This window comes from Meles meles, chromosome X, assembly GCF_922984935.1.
Source record: "Meles meles chromosome X, mMelMel3.1 paternal haplotype, whole genome shotgun sequence".
In the NCBI taxonomy this organism is placed as follows: Eukaryota; Metazoa; Chordata; class Mammalia; order Carnivora; family Mustelidae; genus Meles; species Meles meles.
Window position 1 is genome coordinate 20379728 of NC_060087.1, and position 16945 is coordinate 20396672.

General features: G+C 42.6%; 1 protein-coding gene across 4 annotated transcripts in view; it reads right to left on the reverse strand.

Annotated features, from left to right (window-relative positions):
• PCYT1B (phosphate cytidylyltransferase 1B, choline) overlaps positions 1–16945 on the reverse strand; it is a 124704-nt gene that overhangs the window by 16958 nt on the left and 90801 nt on the right. For 3 of the 4 annotated variants that reach the window (XM_045995711.1, XM_045995710.1, XM_045995712.1), the window contains exons 6-7: positions 15080–15222; positions 12024–12212 (exon numbers count right to left, since the gene is read on the reverse strand). In XM_045995711.1, coding sequence (XP_045851667.1) covers positions 12024–12212; positions 15080–15222 — 332 coding nt within the window. Of the gene's footprint in view, positions 1–1410; positions 2346–12023; positions 12213–15079; positions 15223–16945 lie in introns of those variants that run through there. The other variant, XM_045995714.1, reaches the window with a different exon arrangement.

Consider the following 16945-nt stretch of genomic DNA (forward strand, 5'->3'; position numbering starts at 1 on the left):
GATAGGGTGGCTGGGTTATGGATACTGGGGAGGCTATGTGCTATGGTAAGTGCTGTGAAATGTGTAAGACTGATGATTCACAGACCTGTACCCCTGGGTCAAATAATACATTATATGTTAATAAAAATAAAAAAGAATTACCATATTATTTAGAAATTCTACTTCTGGGTATATAACCAAAAGAAATGAAAGCAGGAAATTAAACATATTTGTATAGTGATGTTCATAGCAGCATTACTCATAATGGCCAAAAGATGGGAACAATCCAAATGTTCATTAATGCGTGAATCAATAAAATGTGGTATATATAAATAATATCCCATTATGTATACACACATATGTGTGTACACATGTATATATGTATATGTTTATGAATACACACAATCTGATGTAGATTTTTTTCAACTTGGATGGAGTAGAGTATTTCCAAGATGGATGTTTAAAAAAAAACCATTTTGTGTATCATAAAATATTACGGAGGGTTTTCTTGGCATGAAGAATCTGAAAGTTAACCACTCATTCCTTCAACAAACATTTACTGACAGCACACTATTTATGGTTCAGGCATAAATCTAAGCCCTGAGGATATAGCAGTGAATAAGGGGGGAGGGAGTGTCTATGCTCATAGTTATTTTTTTATTGAGGTATAACAGACATATAACATTAGTTTCAGGGGAACAACAGGATTATTTGTACATATTGTGAGATGATCACCACAATTTGTCTAGTTAGCATCCATCACCATATAGAGTTACATTTTTTTTCTTGTGATGAGAACTTTTAAGAGCTACTCCCTTAGCAACTTTCCAGTACTCAATAGAGGATTATTAACCATAGTCACCATGCTGCATATTATATCCCCATGCTGTATTGTGTAATTATAAGCTTGTACTTTTTTTTTTTTGGTGGGCAGCGAAGAAAGGTTTGTTGAGTCATAATACAAAGCTCCCAAAGAGAGAGGGGACCCAAGATGGTTACCCAAGTTTGTACCTTTTGACCCTCTTCACCTGTTTTGCCTGCACCCAACCCCTGTCTCTGACAACCACCAATCTGTTCTCTGTACTGATGAGCGCAGATTTTTTTTTTTGCTTGTTTTAGATTCCACAAATAAATGAGATCACACAGCATTTGTCTTTCTGTAACTAATTAGCATAATGCCCTCATGGTCCAAAAATTTGTTGCAAATGGCAAGCATTCCTTCTTTTCTGAATAATATTCCATGGTGTATATGTACATTTATACATTGATGGATAGTTAAGTTGCCTCCATGGTTTGGATATTGTAAATAATGCTGCAGTAAATATGGTGGTATATAGATCTTTTCAAATTATTTTTTTCATATCCTTCAGATAAATATCCAGAAGTAGAATTGCTGGACCATATGGTAGTTCTATTTTTAACTTTCCGAGGAGCTTCCATAGTGGCTGTACCAATTTACATTCCCACCAGCAATGTACAAGTGTTCCCTTTTCTCCACATCCTGATCAACACTTGCTAATTTGTTGCTTTGATGATAGCCATTCTAACAGGTGTGAGGTGCTAGCTGCTTATGGTCTTAATTAGAATTTCCCTAGTAGTTAGTGATGTTGAACAGATTTTCAGGTCCTGCTAGCCATCTATATGTCGTCTTTGGAAATGTGTTTATTCAGATCCTGTGCCATTTTTAAATCAGATTGGTATTTTTTGTACTATTGAGTTGTATGGCATCTTCTTTTTTTTTTTTTTGTATGACATCTTATTTTGATTTATTAACCCCTTATCACATATGATTTGCAAATATTTGATCCCATTCAGTAGCATATCTTTTCATTTTGTTAATGTTTTCCTATGTGTGGAAGCTTTGTCGTTTGATGTGGTCCCACTTATTTTTGCATTTGATGTCTTTCTTTAGGTGTCAAACTAAAAAACCCAACCTGTAAGACAGATGTCAAGGAACTTATAGGAGCTCCTTGGAGTTTTGTTTTCTCCTAGGAGTTTTATGGTTTAAAGCCTTATATTCAAGTAAGATAGTGGTCCAGTTTCATTCCTTCTGCATGTGACTACCCAGTTTAGCCAGCACCATTTATTAAACAGACTGTACTTTCCCCATTGTATATTCTCGGCTCCTTTGTAGTAATTGAATTAACCATGTATGTGTGGGTTTATTTCTGGACTCTTTACTCTGTTCCATTGATTTTTTCTGTATTAAATACCAATGCCATACTCTTTTGGTTACTATAGCTTCGTAATACAGTTGAAGTCAGGGAGAATGATGCCTTCAGTCTTGTTCTTCTTTCTCAAGATCGTTTTGGTCATTTGGGTTCTTTTGTGGTTCAAAACAAGTTTTAGGATTATTGGTTCTCTTTCTGTAAAAAAAAAATGCAATTGAATTTTGATAAGGATTGTATTGAATCTATAGATTGCTTTGGGAAGTATGGGTATTTTTAGCAATATTCTTCTGATCCATGAGCAAGAAGTATCTCCATTTATTTGTCTTCAGTTTCTTAAATATAGTTGACATACAATATTTATACTTAATATCTTTAGTTGACATGACAACCCAGTGATTCACCAGTTCCATGCATTAGGAAATGCTCACCATCATAAGTGTAGTCACCATCTGTCACCATGCAAAGTTATTCCAATATTATTAACTATATACTGTACTTTTTATCCCTGTCACCTAATTCATAACTGGAAGTATGTACCTCTTTATCTCCTTCACATAATTCATCCACTCTACTCTCAGGAACCACCAGTTTCTTCTCTGTATTTACAAGTTTCTTTTTTAAATTTTGATTTTTAGATTGCATATAAAAGGGAAATCATATGGTATGTCTTTTTTTATTTGTCTGACTTATTTCACTTAATGTAAGACCCTCTAGGTCCATCCATGTTGATGCAAAAGGCAGGATTCCATTCTTTATGGCTGAGTAATATTCCATTGTGTTTGTGTATGTACTTTACACACACCACATAGTTATCCATTCATGTATCAACGGGCACTTAGGTTGGATCCATTTCTTGACTATAAATAATGCTGCGATAAACAGGAGTGCATAACATATTACATGAATGTATTTGTTTCCTTTGGTTAAATACTCAGATGTGCAGTTATTGGGTAGTATAGTAGTACTGCTGTTTTTAATTTTTTGAGGAACCTCCACATGTTTTCCATAGTGGCTCTACCATTTACACTCCCAGCAACAATGTATGAGTGTTTCCTTTTCTCCACATCCTAGTCAACATTTGTTATTTTTTGTGGTTTTGATAACTGCCATTCTGGCTGTGAGGTGATGATAGGTCATTGTAGCTCTGATTTGCAGTTTCTTGATGATGAGTGAGGTTGAATATTTTTTCACGTGTCTATTGGCCACGTGTATTTTTCTTTGGAAAAATGTCTGTTCAGGTCCTCTGCTCATTTTTTTTTTTTATTAGATTGGGTTGTTTTGGTAGTAAGTTGTATACATTTTTAACATATCCTTTCCAAATACCTATTTAATTCAGTAGGTTGCCCTTTTGTTTTGTTGATGGTCTCCTTTTCCATGCAAAAGCTTTTAATTTTGATGTTGTCTCATGATGTTATGGCTGATGTCAAAGAAATGACAGCTTATGTTCTCTTCAAGGATTTGTAAGGTTTCAAGTCTCACACTGAAGTCTTTCATCCATTTTGAGTTCATTTTTATGTATGGTGCATTACAAGGTGCTCCCGTTTCATTCTTTTGCATATAGCTGTCCAGTTTGTCCAGAACATTTGATACTAGATTATATTTTCTCTTTGTTCAAGATCTTACTGTGTTCATCCATTCTTCTCCCAAGTTCAGTGAGTATATTTATTAAGTAAATCAGTTCTATCTGTCTCATTAAGGACTTTCTCTAAAGTTTTCTTTTCCAGTTTTGAGCATATTCCTCGATTCTCCTTGATACTGTGTTGCTTTCTTTGTATTAGATACAACAGCCACCTCCTCCCGTGCAGAAGGAAGAACCTCATGGCAGAGATGAAACTTACCATTCAACCTCTCACAGCTCTTGGGTTGTCTCTAAAACCTTTGTGATTGTCCAAGTAGTGTATGCTATTTTTAGTGGATCCCAGTACTGGAGGGTGTAGCAAGGCCTATCAGTGTCCCCAAAGGGAGGATCTCAGTGAGCGCCTAGATTCAGCTGATTGGAAGTCAGACCCTCAGGCGACAGCATTTAAAATATGCAAATATAGGCGTGTTTCAGAGATACTGTGGGTTTGGTTCCAGATCACCACACTAAAGTGAACAGTGAAGCAAGCCAAAATAATTTTTTGGTTTCCTCATGCATATAAAAAAGTTATGTTTATACTATACTATAGTTTATTAAGTTTAAAATTACATGCTATCTAAAAAAACAATATAGAAATCTTAATTTAAAAATACTTTGTTGTAAAAACAGGCTATCCATTTTCTCAGCTTTCAGGGAGTCATCTTCTTGGTGGAGGGTCTTGCCTCACTGTGGATGGCTGCTGACGGATCAGGGCGGTGGTGGAGGGCTGGGGTGGCTGTGGTGATTTCTTAAGACAACGATGATGTCCCATCTCTTGACTGTCCTTTCAGCAACCATTTTTCTGTAGCACACAGTGCTGTCTGACAGCATTTTGTCCACAGTAGAACTTCTTCCCAAATTGGAGCCAATCCTCTCAAACCCCGCTACTCTTGTCGCGACTAAGTTTATGTAATATTCTCAGTGGTTTGTCATCACTGCAACAGTCTTCACAGCATTTTCACCAGGAGTAGATTTCATCTCAAGAAACTGCTTTGCTCATCCATAAAAGATGAGGAGCTGCTTCCTAAAGCTTTGTCAGGAGATTGTAGCAGTTCATTCCCGTCTCTAGGCTCTACTTCTAATTCTCTTCTTCCTTCCACCACATCTGCAGTCTCTTCCTCCCCTTCCACCCTTCCAGATCACCTGTGATGGTTAGAATCCACTTTTTCCAAACTCCTGTGACCGCTTATATTTTTACTTCTTCTAATGAATCGTAAATGTCACTAATGGCAACTGAGATGGTAAATCCTTTCCAGAAGGTTTTCATTTGACTTTTCCTGGCTCTAGCAGGAGAATCACTAGCTCTGGCAGCTACAGCCTTACAAATAGGGTTTCTTAAATCATAAGGCTTGAAAGTCAAAGTGATTTCTTGATCCATGGGCTGAAGAAGGGATGTTGTCTTAGAAGGCATGAAAGGAACATTAATCTCATTACATATCTCCACCAGAGCCCTTGGGTGACCAGGTACAATGTCAATGTGCAATAGTATTTTAAGTGATCTTTTTTTGTGTGTGTGGGCTTACAATATTCGGTAAACTATGTAGTAAACAGATGGGCTGTCATCCATGCTTTTTTCCCTTTATAGACCACAGGCAGAGTCGATGTAGCATAATTCTTAAGGGTTCTAGGATTTTTGAAATGGAAAATGAGCAGTGGTTTTAACAAGTCCCCAGCTAGGTGAGCCCCTGACCAGAGACTCAGCCTCTATTTTAAAGCGTTGGAGCCAGAATTCCAACTCCCCTCTCTAGCTGTGAAAGTTGTAGGTAACATCTTCTAATAGCTGGCTGTTTCGCCTACAGAGTATCTACTGAGGGCAGCCGCCCTCACGCGTGTCCGTAGCTAGAGCTTCAAGAGAACTGGCTGCAGCTTCTACCCTCAGTACTTGGTGCCTCGCCTTAGACTTTTATGATCGTTTCTTTCCTTAAGCCTCATGAACCAAACTGTGACGGCCTCAGATTTTCTCTTATGCAGCTCCTCACCTCTCTCTGCCCTCACAGAAGTGAAGACAGTTAGGGCCTTGCTCTGGATTAAGCTTTGGCTTAAGGGGATGTGGTGGCTGGTCTGATCTCCTATTCAGACCGCTAAACTTTCTCCGTGTCCACAAGAAAGATGTTCTGCTTCCTTATTGTTTCTGTGTTCACTTGAGTAGCACTTTAAATTTCCTTCAAGAATTTTTTGTATTTACAACTTGGGAAACTTGTACAAGAGGCTGAGATTTCAACACACCTTCCTCACTAAACTTAAGCATTTCTAGCCTTAGATTTAAAGTGAGAGACCTCTGAGTCCTTCTTTCACTAGAAAACTTAGAGGCCACTGTAAGGTTATCAGCTGGCCTCATTTTAGTATTGTTGTTGTCTCAGAGAATAAGTAGCCCAAGGAAGGAGAGAGAGATGAGGAAAAAATTGGTCACTGGAGCAGTCAGAACACAGACATTTAAGTTCACCATATTATCTGGGCATGATTCATGGTGTCCCAACACAATTACAATGGTAACATCAAAGACCACTGGTCACTGTAACAAATATAAGAATAATGAACACGTTTGAAATATTACATGAATTACCAACAAGTGACACAGACCCAAAATAAGCAAATGCTGTTGGAAAATGGGTGCCAGTAAACGAATTCAGTGCGTGGTTACCACAATCCTTCAATTTGTAGAAAACACTATATCTGCAAATAATACAAAGTAAAGCACCATAGTATGAGGCACCCCTCTGTATACCCTCCTGCAGGACTGCAAGCTAAGTCCTGTTGAGCACCAGAGTTTGGTCATCTAGAGATGCTTGCCCATGGCAGTTATGAAAACTCAGGACACTTGCCAGTGTACAAATTCCTTTCTAGGAGATGCAACACAGAGGGTGAATACAAAGTTAATGTCCAATGGCCCCGGTCCTTAGCGTGCACCTCATTATGTCCCTAGAACTGTGCCAAACCAAACGCCTTGCTTAGGCCCCAGCTCCTGGGTAAATGAAGAACCTCTTTGATAGAAAGACTGGCGGTTTACTTCAGCCTACTGTCTGGGCAGTGCCCTGGGGTTGGCTAGCCACCAGAGGAAGGAGATCAAGGAGCAGCCCTGGGGTGGCAGCCCCCAGAGACCAGGACCCAGACACATGTACAACCTCCTCTCCAGGAGCTACTGGTGCTCTGGTGGGTGCAAGAAAGAGTGTGATGTTAGCACCTGCCCTCCAAGGTCTCTGGAGAGGATTATGGTCAGCCCTTAGATAGATGTTTAATTAGAAGCCTGCCACTCTGGCCACAGCTATGAAGATAAGCTAAAAGGTTTATTTAACAGAAGCAGGGGTCTCTAACCTCTTGCTATGGCCCTGGGAGTGGTAGATGGTTGCTCAGTCGGTTAGTCTTCTGGGACTCTGGAGTGCAAGTTGCACTGGCCACCAGATCCAGGAGTTCTCGAGGTGTCCCCTCGGTGGCTACAAGATGGGGGTACCAAAGGAGGGCACAAGGTCCTTTCTGGGACATGCCAGTTAGCTGGAGTGAGGTAAAGGGAAACTCAAAGATAGCATCCACCAACCCCTGTCCCTAAAGACTAACCCAAGCAGGCTCCTAAGCTGTGTGTTAATTTAGATGCCTGCCTCTCAGGCAATAATTTAACATAAGCAAATAAAGTTCTTTCACAAAGGGAAATTATTCAGCTTTCAAGAGGAGGGAAATTCTGACACATGCTCAACATTGGTTCAACCTTGAAGACGTTATATTGAATGAAATTAGCCAGATACAAGGACAAACACTGTATGACCCCACTAGACTAGTCAAGCTCATAGAGACATTAAGAGCGGGGAGTCCCAGGGATTGGGTGGGGTGAAGACAGATTATATCATAAGTACAGAGTTGCAATACGGGAGGATGCAAACGTTCTGGAAATGCATAGTGGTGTTGGTTGCACGGCTATGAATGTTTAAAGCCACTGAGTGGTATACTTAAAATGGTTAAAATGCTAATTTTGTTAGGAACATTTTATCACAGTTTGAAAAAATCAGGAGTGCACCTCACATCATGTAAATTTGTTCTTTCTGAAAAACTAGCACATCATTAAGGTTTTTAAAAAATATCTCTCATATTAGATGCAAATGCCTGTTTGGTTCATATATGGACCCACCCGACTGATTGCACTGGGGCCGAGGGTGTGTGTGGTCCGGGATGAACTAAAAACTTGGACCTGACTTAAGGTTATTCTCTCTTGGTGCTCCAGGAAAAGGTCTATGTTCATGTTGTAAAACAGAATAGATGCATTTTCATTTCAAACAGGAAATGAGTCCATGGTTCAAAGTCAATTAAGGACTATGGTGGCAGATCATTCAAAATGATACTAAATGTTTTTAAAATGTAGCCTATGTAGCTAAGTCACAATGTTTAAATGGAATGTGTCTGACACTTTCAAAAAAAAATAATCAAGTTTCCAAGTTTCACTAGGAAGGCCCTACCCCAAAAGCTCATTCAGCATCCACTGATCCTGCCTCCATGAACCTGAATCCCTTGGAAAAGAATAGCATTGCCTCCAGCATGGCAACAGAGCTTCAGAATTCAGCTCCTTTGAAGCCCCTCCCTTTGAGGATAGTCTGGAGGGTATGTCTCTGAAAGACAGAGGTAATACCAAGTCTCTGTGGGGAAGGGGTCCCTTGGCCACTGTCTTCTGATGTGAGTCAAGACTAGTTACAAGAATCAAGCAAAAAAAAAAAAAAAAATGGATCAAGTAGTTAAAGACCTGTAGGTGGGAAGCTTGAAAAACACCTTTTAAGCTCTGATAATTCCATCAGACTGAACAAACGGGAATACATCCTCTATTATAGTAATGATGGCCCCCCAAGTTCCCACATCCTTGTGTGGTATCCTCCCACGATATACCCCAATTGTCTGCGTGACCACTGCAATATGGCATAAAGCGATTGTCACTTCAGAGATTCGTCTTAAAAGACTAGGTTTTCTCTTGACTACTCTATCACGCATTCAAGGGGAAGCCAGCTTCTCTGTCATGAAGACACTCGGACAGCCTGTGCAAAGGTCCACATGAGGAGAGGTACCTCGTCCCGGGTCACGAGATGCGGAAGAGGATCCTCCAGCCCCAGCTGGCCTCTCGACTGCAATGTCATGGCAGACCCTGAATGATAACCACCCAGCTAAGCTGCTCCCTGACTTGCAGAAACTGTGTGAAATAATATTTGTTGTTTTTAAGTCACTAATTTGGGGGTAATTTGTTACTCACCAAGAGGTAATATCACCAGGGACACCATGATTTCTGCTTACTTCAGAGGAAGGCTGACACTACCTCTCCTGAGTCTAGCTGAGCTGGCCTGAAGTGGCATTGTGGCAACAGGCTTTGTCACAGATCCTTAGAGCACTTTTGGCACATGTGTTTCTCCAGATGCCATACCCTAACCCAAGGCGGGAGGGGGAAGGAAAGTGACTGCGTCCAGGGGACAGTCCTATAGGGGATGATACAGTGCTGGTCAGGAGAAAGAGGCTTGGCCCCAGGCTCCATCCCAGTACCTCCAAACACCTGGGAGACCATAGAAAAGCATCATAGTTTTCCTAGGCCTTTGTTACATTATCTAGAACAAAGCTACAATACTCCTTTTATTGTGTGGTTAAAATGGGTAGAGTAGATATTAAAAGGCCTTGGAAAAGGTTTAACCTGCTATATGACTTCTAAACTGTAACAACATGGTCCTCACCACCACTTCACACTCTGCTGGAATGGAAGGATGTGGATTTTTGATCACGGTTCTTCATATCAAGCATCAGGTCCCTCGGGGAGAAGCTAAGACTCTACTGTACAGGGCAAACACAAATACCACCACATCCAGGTGGGCAGCAGAAAGGTCAGGTTGAAGGAGGTGGCGGGGAGTAACAGTGGGTAGGGGCGTGCACATGGACAACTAGAGGTCATGCCTTTCCAGAAGGTAATGAAGGCCCAGCAAACCCCTTCCGCCAACTGAATTTGATCTAAACCCCACATCGTAGAACTCCTGTACCAAGCACCAAAACAATAAAAGGCTAAGGGTATATATCTCTAACAACCTGAATATATGATAGTGATCTTTGTATAGATCTAAATACAGAGGATTAAACCTCATCATTGCAGACGCTAGAAGGCTCTGGGTCTAGGTCTCTGTCAAGCACCCATGCATCTATTCAATCCAGACACATTTATGGAGTACCCACTATAAAAAGCTACATACAGAGCCGCATACCAAGTTCTGTACTTTAAATCCTTCTATTTTGTACTTCTCCAAGTTGGGGTTATTTGTAACAGTACTGTATTTGCAGGTAATGCAGATCCTCTATTTTAAGAAATGAGTTCTAGTCCCAAATCCACAAATAAAGAATTATTATAATAGCATATTCATGAAAAGCAAATTACTTATCTTGGCGTTTAACATCCTTGTAACTATTCCTGTACTTTTAATGTCAACAGAAAAAAAGCAATGTCTAAGTCTGGCTGATATGGTAAATTAATGTTAATAACAGTTTTGACACTAATAGCAAGTTTTAAAAAGAAAAACCTCCAGACTCGAAGCTGGGTTTCATTTCTTAAAAATCACTGCAGCTAGCTGTCACCAGACTCCTCTAGAACAATTCCAGCTACTATTTCACCTTCACTGGGATCCTGAAACAACTAAAATCTATAATGTTACTATGAAATTCTATTCCTTCCCTGCCTATGCTTGCTCCAAGTGGAGAAAACATCCATCCTCTTTAGTTACAATACCAGTGACATATTTCTCCGCAGAGACACATTTCTGAATCCCTATAAGGAAGTGAATACCCACATGGTTCCATTTAAAAAAACCACTAGCTGTTTGTCCATCCCCTGAACATCGGTTGTGAAAATGTGAACTATTAAAGTATACCTTAAACTAACGGGAAATTCTATACTTCGTTATAGATGTCCTGGAATCCCAGAGACTAGGTTCTGTACCTTGTCTGCATGTTCTTCCTAGCACCGTGTATATATAAGCACATGACTAAATGGCCCATGAATTAAACTGATGTGAGCCAAGAACTTGAACAGGCCCATGGGGAGTGAAAAGGAACCCAGCACTTGGCTCCTCCAGTATCGCAAGCTCTTTCTAGAAGTCATTGAAAGCTCGAGCAGCCCCTTGCAAACCCTCTACACCTCTCAGACTCAGGCAATAGGACCTGATTGGTCTATAACACCCACCTCTATAATCATTTAGAGGCCACTAGACTTGAAGCAAAGCATCTCTTCCAACTTCTCAAACATTGTTCTTTTTCTATTACTAATTGAGTGTTTTACTTTTAGATAATCCTGTAATGAACCAGCTCAAATGAGCAGAGGCAGCAGTGACAACCCATCAATAAAATAATTAAGCCAAAGTGGATTTTGTTAGAGACTTCTCATGTCATAAGAGGAAGTCTAGGCTACTTAAAAACAAGGAAATCAAATGGACTCATTTCATTTGGTTTTAAAAAGGAAGGCTAGCTTTAAAAGATCTCTTTCATAGACCCTCAATGCTGCTGACAGTACTGGTTCTTTACTCTTTAAGTACATGCACAATAGAAATACCAGTGGAGTACAAGGTGGTTTCCAGAATTTTCTCTTTCGATAGCTTCCACTCAGAATTGTTTGTAGAATTTAAATGAGACCCTCTGTACTTTCTCTAAGATTTGGATCATGGTCTCAGTCCCCTAAGACTTGCATACTTTATCCCAACACATATATGCCATGGAAAAGGAAATTCAGGGCATGACAGGCATAGATGCAGGGCAAAATCATGCCTCTTCTCTCTCTCACATGCAATGGAAGAAGTAGTTTCCTGACAAAAAAAAAAAAAAAAAAGCTGACCAACACAGCTGGTTTTCTTTTGCCCCCTTCTCCCTTCGTGGATCCAAGAGCCCATTAGCTTTATCTCAAAACACAAATGCCATGACACCACTGACCCACTTGACTCTCATCCCCGAGATTTGCCTCATGTCCAGCTGAAAGACTACAGTGAGCTACAGAACCATCCTCTGTAGTAACAGACCTTCAACAATTACCAAATGGCTTCAAGGTCTGAACAAGAAATAGAAACAGAGACCAGAACTGGCTTTGGGTGCTAGTGGGTGCCATATTGAGGGATAAAGCCAAAACTAAATAAATGACACACACTTGAAGCTACTCGAGCAGATATGCATATTGGACTGACATAAGGGACACCCTTGAGTAGATCCATGAAGATGAAGATAAACCAAAAATGCCCGTCACTGCGGGGCCAAGTGAAGTAATTACATACCCATGCGCCGTCAGGCCCAAACAACTCTAGGAAGTTGCCAATGAATTCCCTTGACTTCTCTTCCCACTTCTGAATTAGATCATGACTCTTTTCTTCCACTCTGTTGACGAATTCCTTTGATCTTTCCTCTACATTCTTGACCTTTTCCTTCATCTTGTCTACTTGGTTCTGGAAGCGGTACTTCTTTTCCTGGTCAAAAATGAAAAGAGGAAAAAGAGATTTATCCCAGAGGGCATGAGAGAGACCAGCCATTCACACTAATGGTCATTTTATTTCGACTTGTGTGTGTTCTTAACCTGAAGAGTCAGGATGTTGCTATTTCCAAGGGCTAGATTGACGGGAAGGCACATCTCTTATAAGAAAAGTCATTTGTCATTAGTCTACTTGGATATGTAAAGTGAAATACAAGTGATTTTAACATTCTTTTTCTTGTAAACATCAGAGTTGAAGTCACTTATATAAGGAAAATACATATTTGCTGTTTATTACAGGTAGCTGTTGGGCAACCCCCCCCCCAATTCTCCTGGGATTTAGACAAAAGTATGAGTTGTCCATAGAATGGTCACTTGGAGGCTGCCCGTGTTCTCTGTTTTACTGGGACATTGTTAAAACCAGTACTGGTTGAAATCGGCCACTGGTTAAGCCGTAAAAGCCGTGTGTGACACTATAATTTTCATTGTAATGAAATTTTCCTTTAAGCTAATTGAACTGCATCTATTTCCTTGGTGATGAAGACAGCTTTCATCCTGACAGCTTCTCTGGACTGAGATTTTGTCCTTCTTATAGCCGCTATGCAGCAATGCTCTTTCGGTGTGCCCAGAAGGCCCTATATGTTGGGCAAGTCACACAGGCCACCTCTAAACCTGTTTCTTCCTCGGTCAAATGGGGATAATTATCATCCCTATCCCATCAAGTTCCTGTAACTATTAGGTCAGATCACGCACGTGGGCTTGGCACAAAGCCTAGCATTTAAAAGTAAAAACACAGTGTGCATTGGCTCTTTGATTACGATGAAGCAGCGTAAGTAAGCCTCTCATTGTGTCACCTGAGGAGTGTGCTAGCAAAGCACGGAAATAACACGGGATGAACGGCCTTCCCCTCCATGAAGTCATGATCTATTCTCTCCTCACAGGGTAGGAAGGTTTTTTTCTTCACTACATGGGACTCAAGTTCCTATCTCAAAATTTTTTGAGACACCTGAAATATTGCAAAACTGGGTCAGGATTCCCTGACTCAGCCCTTCCAAACTTGACTGCGGCCTTGGTGGGGCGAGAGCTGCATGTAACGTGCGGCGCTGGTGTGAGTGGGGGGGGGGGCAAGCACAGGCTGGAGGGGCCAGCAGCCATGCAGCAGGAAGCGCTGCCGCCGCCCCCTCTGATCTGCTGGAGGGACCTCGGCCAGGTCCCCTCTGAGCACAGCGTTACTCGTGTCTAAGTGGAGGCACCTGGACTAGGCAATGGCCGCTGGCAGGTTCCTGCCTCCTCTGAGGTTCTGTGCTTCATCGACGTGCCCATCTGACATTCGATTCTCTCTCTCAGCTGCAGCCAGCCTCATCGCAGAGAGGCCGCGAGCCGTCCGCGCTCACTACATGGTTCCTGAGCTAAGTGGCTTAGCTAAAGGCCGGTAGAAGAGAACGAGCAATAACTTTTGGAAACGGTTTCACATGCTTGAATGGCTGACTGGATTCAATTTAAAAGAACAGACGGTTTAATTTATTGAAATAACTGGGGCTTTATTTTCTATAAGATACTAAATAATCACTTTGATGGGATTCTTTTCAGCCACTTGTTCTGGTGCCACTTGAACCCAACATTTTCTGTTTTGTTGCCCAACTTGTGTGAAGCCACAGAGCCTAGACTCCCAAGCTCCCTGCCTCTTGAGGACAAAGAATAACCACCGGTGGACAGTTAACCAACCACGCCCCACCTAGAAGGCACCAACCATCCAGGTGTGTAAGCGGCCGGATAGTGAGGGCTGTATGTGCTCATAATCACCCAGTTTGGCAGAAAAATCACCCTTAAAAAAGTCTGTTGGCGGGGGAGGGAGGGGGGGAGTGTTGAAATTCCGTATGGATGAAGGGTTTCTGTTTTAATCAACTTTGTCCCCTCTTCCGAGTCCAGGCAAATACAGTTGTCCAGGCGCACTAACATCACCTCTAGCAACTGGACTGCCCTCTTAGCTTTGTAACAGCCTGTTTTGCTTGTTTTAAAGATTGTTTTAACAGTTGCTCTATTATTAAACTAACAGCAGCTCTGTGGGAACAATACAGCACAAATACAAAAGGAAGCCAAGGACTTTAGGCTTTATTTAAGCAGCTGTAATTTCTCTGGACAATAAAAAAAAAAATGGCTGTTAAGGTTTCTAATGAGCATCTGTAAGGCCTTAATAAAATGAAAATTTAAAACTCATTTTCTCTGAGTTTAGCTTTTCATTGCCTCTGCCTTCCTTCCTCCCCTTTGAGCAGAAGACAATGCTTGCCTTTCACGAGGGCAGATCTCCCAGACCCCGTGCAGTTAAGTCTGAGAACTCTCAAAGCGAGAGGTTGGAGGAGGAGAAGGGAGACAGTCCCTTTATAAAACTTGGAGCTCACTACTATGGGCTTTGATTGACTTAAGTTAGCCCTTTGGACACTGTTTTCTCCATCTGTAAAATGGGGAGAATACAGGGGCACCTGGGTGGCTCAGTGGGTTAAGCCTCAGCCTTCAACTCAGGTCATGATCTCAGGGTCCTGGGATCGAGCCCTGCATCGGGCTTTCTGCTCATAGGGGGGCCTGCTCCCCCCCCCCAACCCCACCTGCCTCTCTGCCTACTTGTGATCTCTTTCTCTGTCAAATAAATAAATAAAATCTTAAAAAAATTTTTTTTAAATGGGGAGAATGCATCACTGCACCGTTATGTGAACTGAATTGGGACAATAAATATACAAGATCAAGAACACTGTGGTGCTGGAATTAAAAACAGAAACGCTGTGAGGGATACAAGCACTCAGCAAATGGCGGCAGTGCTGGTGTGTGGTCTCCGTCGGAGGACACGGGGGCGGGGGGCGGCACACTTACATTTATGAAGCTGACATTGAGCTCCTTGGCTGTGTACCCTCTCTGCAGGTTGCGTCGGGCATAAACATCGTAGTCGCGGACGATTCTGGTGATGATGTCTGACGTTGAGATGCCTTCCGTTCTCTGAGTTGGAACAAACATTCCTGTTCCAAGAATGAAGAGAACAAGAGTGAGATGGTCTCTGTTGCCTCATTTTCCGTAAACACTCGTTTCCAGGACAGAGCGGCGGCTCCTGGGTGCGTGAGTGAGGCTTTTGCACATGGCACCAGCTGGCTGGTCCGGGCTCAGCTCCGTGCACTTCCGGCCGGCCCGGCACCCTGGCCCTGGCCCTGGGCCCTGGGCGCTCCTGGCATTCATTCGTGCCACGTCCTGCTTCTCTGCCCCAGGTCCCCCCTCCCTGCCTACACCAGCTGCAGCCTTCCTCCTCCTCCGGCAGGGCCCAGCTTCGAGGTGTCGTCTCTGCCAAGTCTCTCCTGACAGCACCAAGCAGAAGCCACAACCTCCAGGATACAAACATGTCTTCCATTAACAAACACACTTTAAATACCTGTCTCCTTGTCAAAAGGGAACATTTTCAAAGTAGAGATCATAGCTCGATGGCCGGCCCCCTGCTCAGTGCCCTTTTCTGGTACATGGAAGGTGCTCGATAAATGCAAATTAAACGAGTAAGTGACTAGAGAGTCACAAGCGTGACAAGCAAGTCCCCTGCTTCCCTAAGGAAGTCTGCAGCACATTCGGTTGAGGAAAAGACCCAAAGCACTATTTAGTCATCTCTGATTTGAAGACGTCCTTAGGATGCTGGATGATTTTATCTCCCTCACAATAGACTACTCTGGATGATGGTTTCACCACTCAGGCCCCTGTTGTCTAGAACACTTGGGACTGAGTAAAAATAAGCTCAAAGGATGCCAAGTTCTAACAGACCCTCCTTACCGTCCTCAAGGCTGAATTTGGGTGCACCGATACAGGGCTATAAAGAGGTCGCTAGTGTTATCAAGGCAAGAATGTGGTTGTTGCTTACACTTCTGTCGTCAACTGAAATGACATGTTGGCAGTTGAGGTATTTATAAATAACCCAGTATGATTATGGCCACTCAGGGATGATGGACAGGGCCTAGGGACAAGGGCACTGGGTTCTCAGGAGACTTGGGCAAGACTCATGCCTCAGAAGTCAAGTTTCTTAACCTCAGTGTCCAAAACTGAGAAAAGAGGTGACCAGACAAGACGACCTTGGGCTCATCTGAGCCACCTCCCTCTCCCTCACTCCCCATGTCCAATCACTCTCCTTCCACTCACCAGTCTACTCCCTAAGAGGCTCCCCGATTCACCCACTTTTCTCCATCCTCCGTCTAAAGCCACCTAACACCATCTGGCTCAAGGATTATATCAAGAGCCTCAAAACCAGTCTCCGGTGATACTGATTTTTGTTCCCTCAACCCTTTCTATACATAGCAAGAGCCACAGAGCAGTCTTTCAAAATAGAAATCAGAGGGCTGCCCAACATCTTTCTCTGGCTTTCTACGGTCCTCAGTATTCAGACCCAAATCTGTACCTTGGCTCTGCAGCAGCTTGCTTGACCCCTTCCCAGCACGCTCTCACGAGTCTCATCGAAGACCCACCCCCCAAGCTCACTGCCCTGGGCTCCAACACTGTAAGCGGTCCCATTGTCCTTGGATTCTCCAGAGGTGGGCAGCAAGCTAAGCCTGCCTGAGCCCCCCACCCTGGACTTGAGCATCCTGACAGGGCGGGCCCCTCCCCTCACTCTGCCACCAACATCCTCTCCACCTGGCTAACTCCCAGTCAGCCACTGGGCTTCACCTTCAGCGTCACTTCCTCGAAGAAATCTCTGAACCCCTGGGCTGGCTC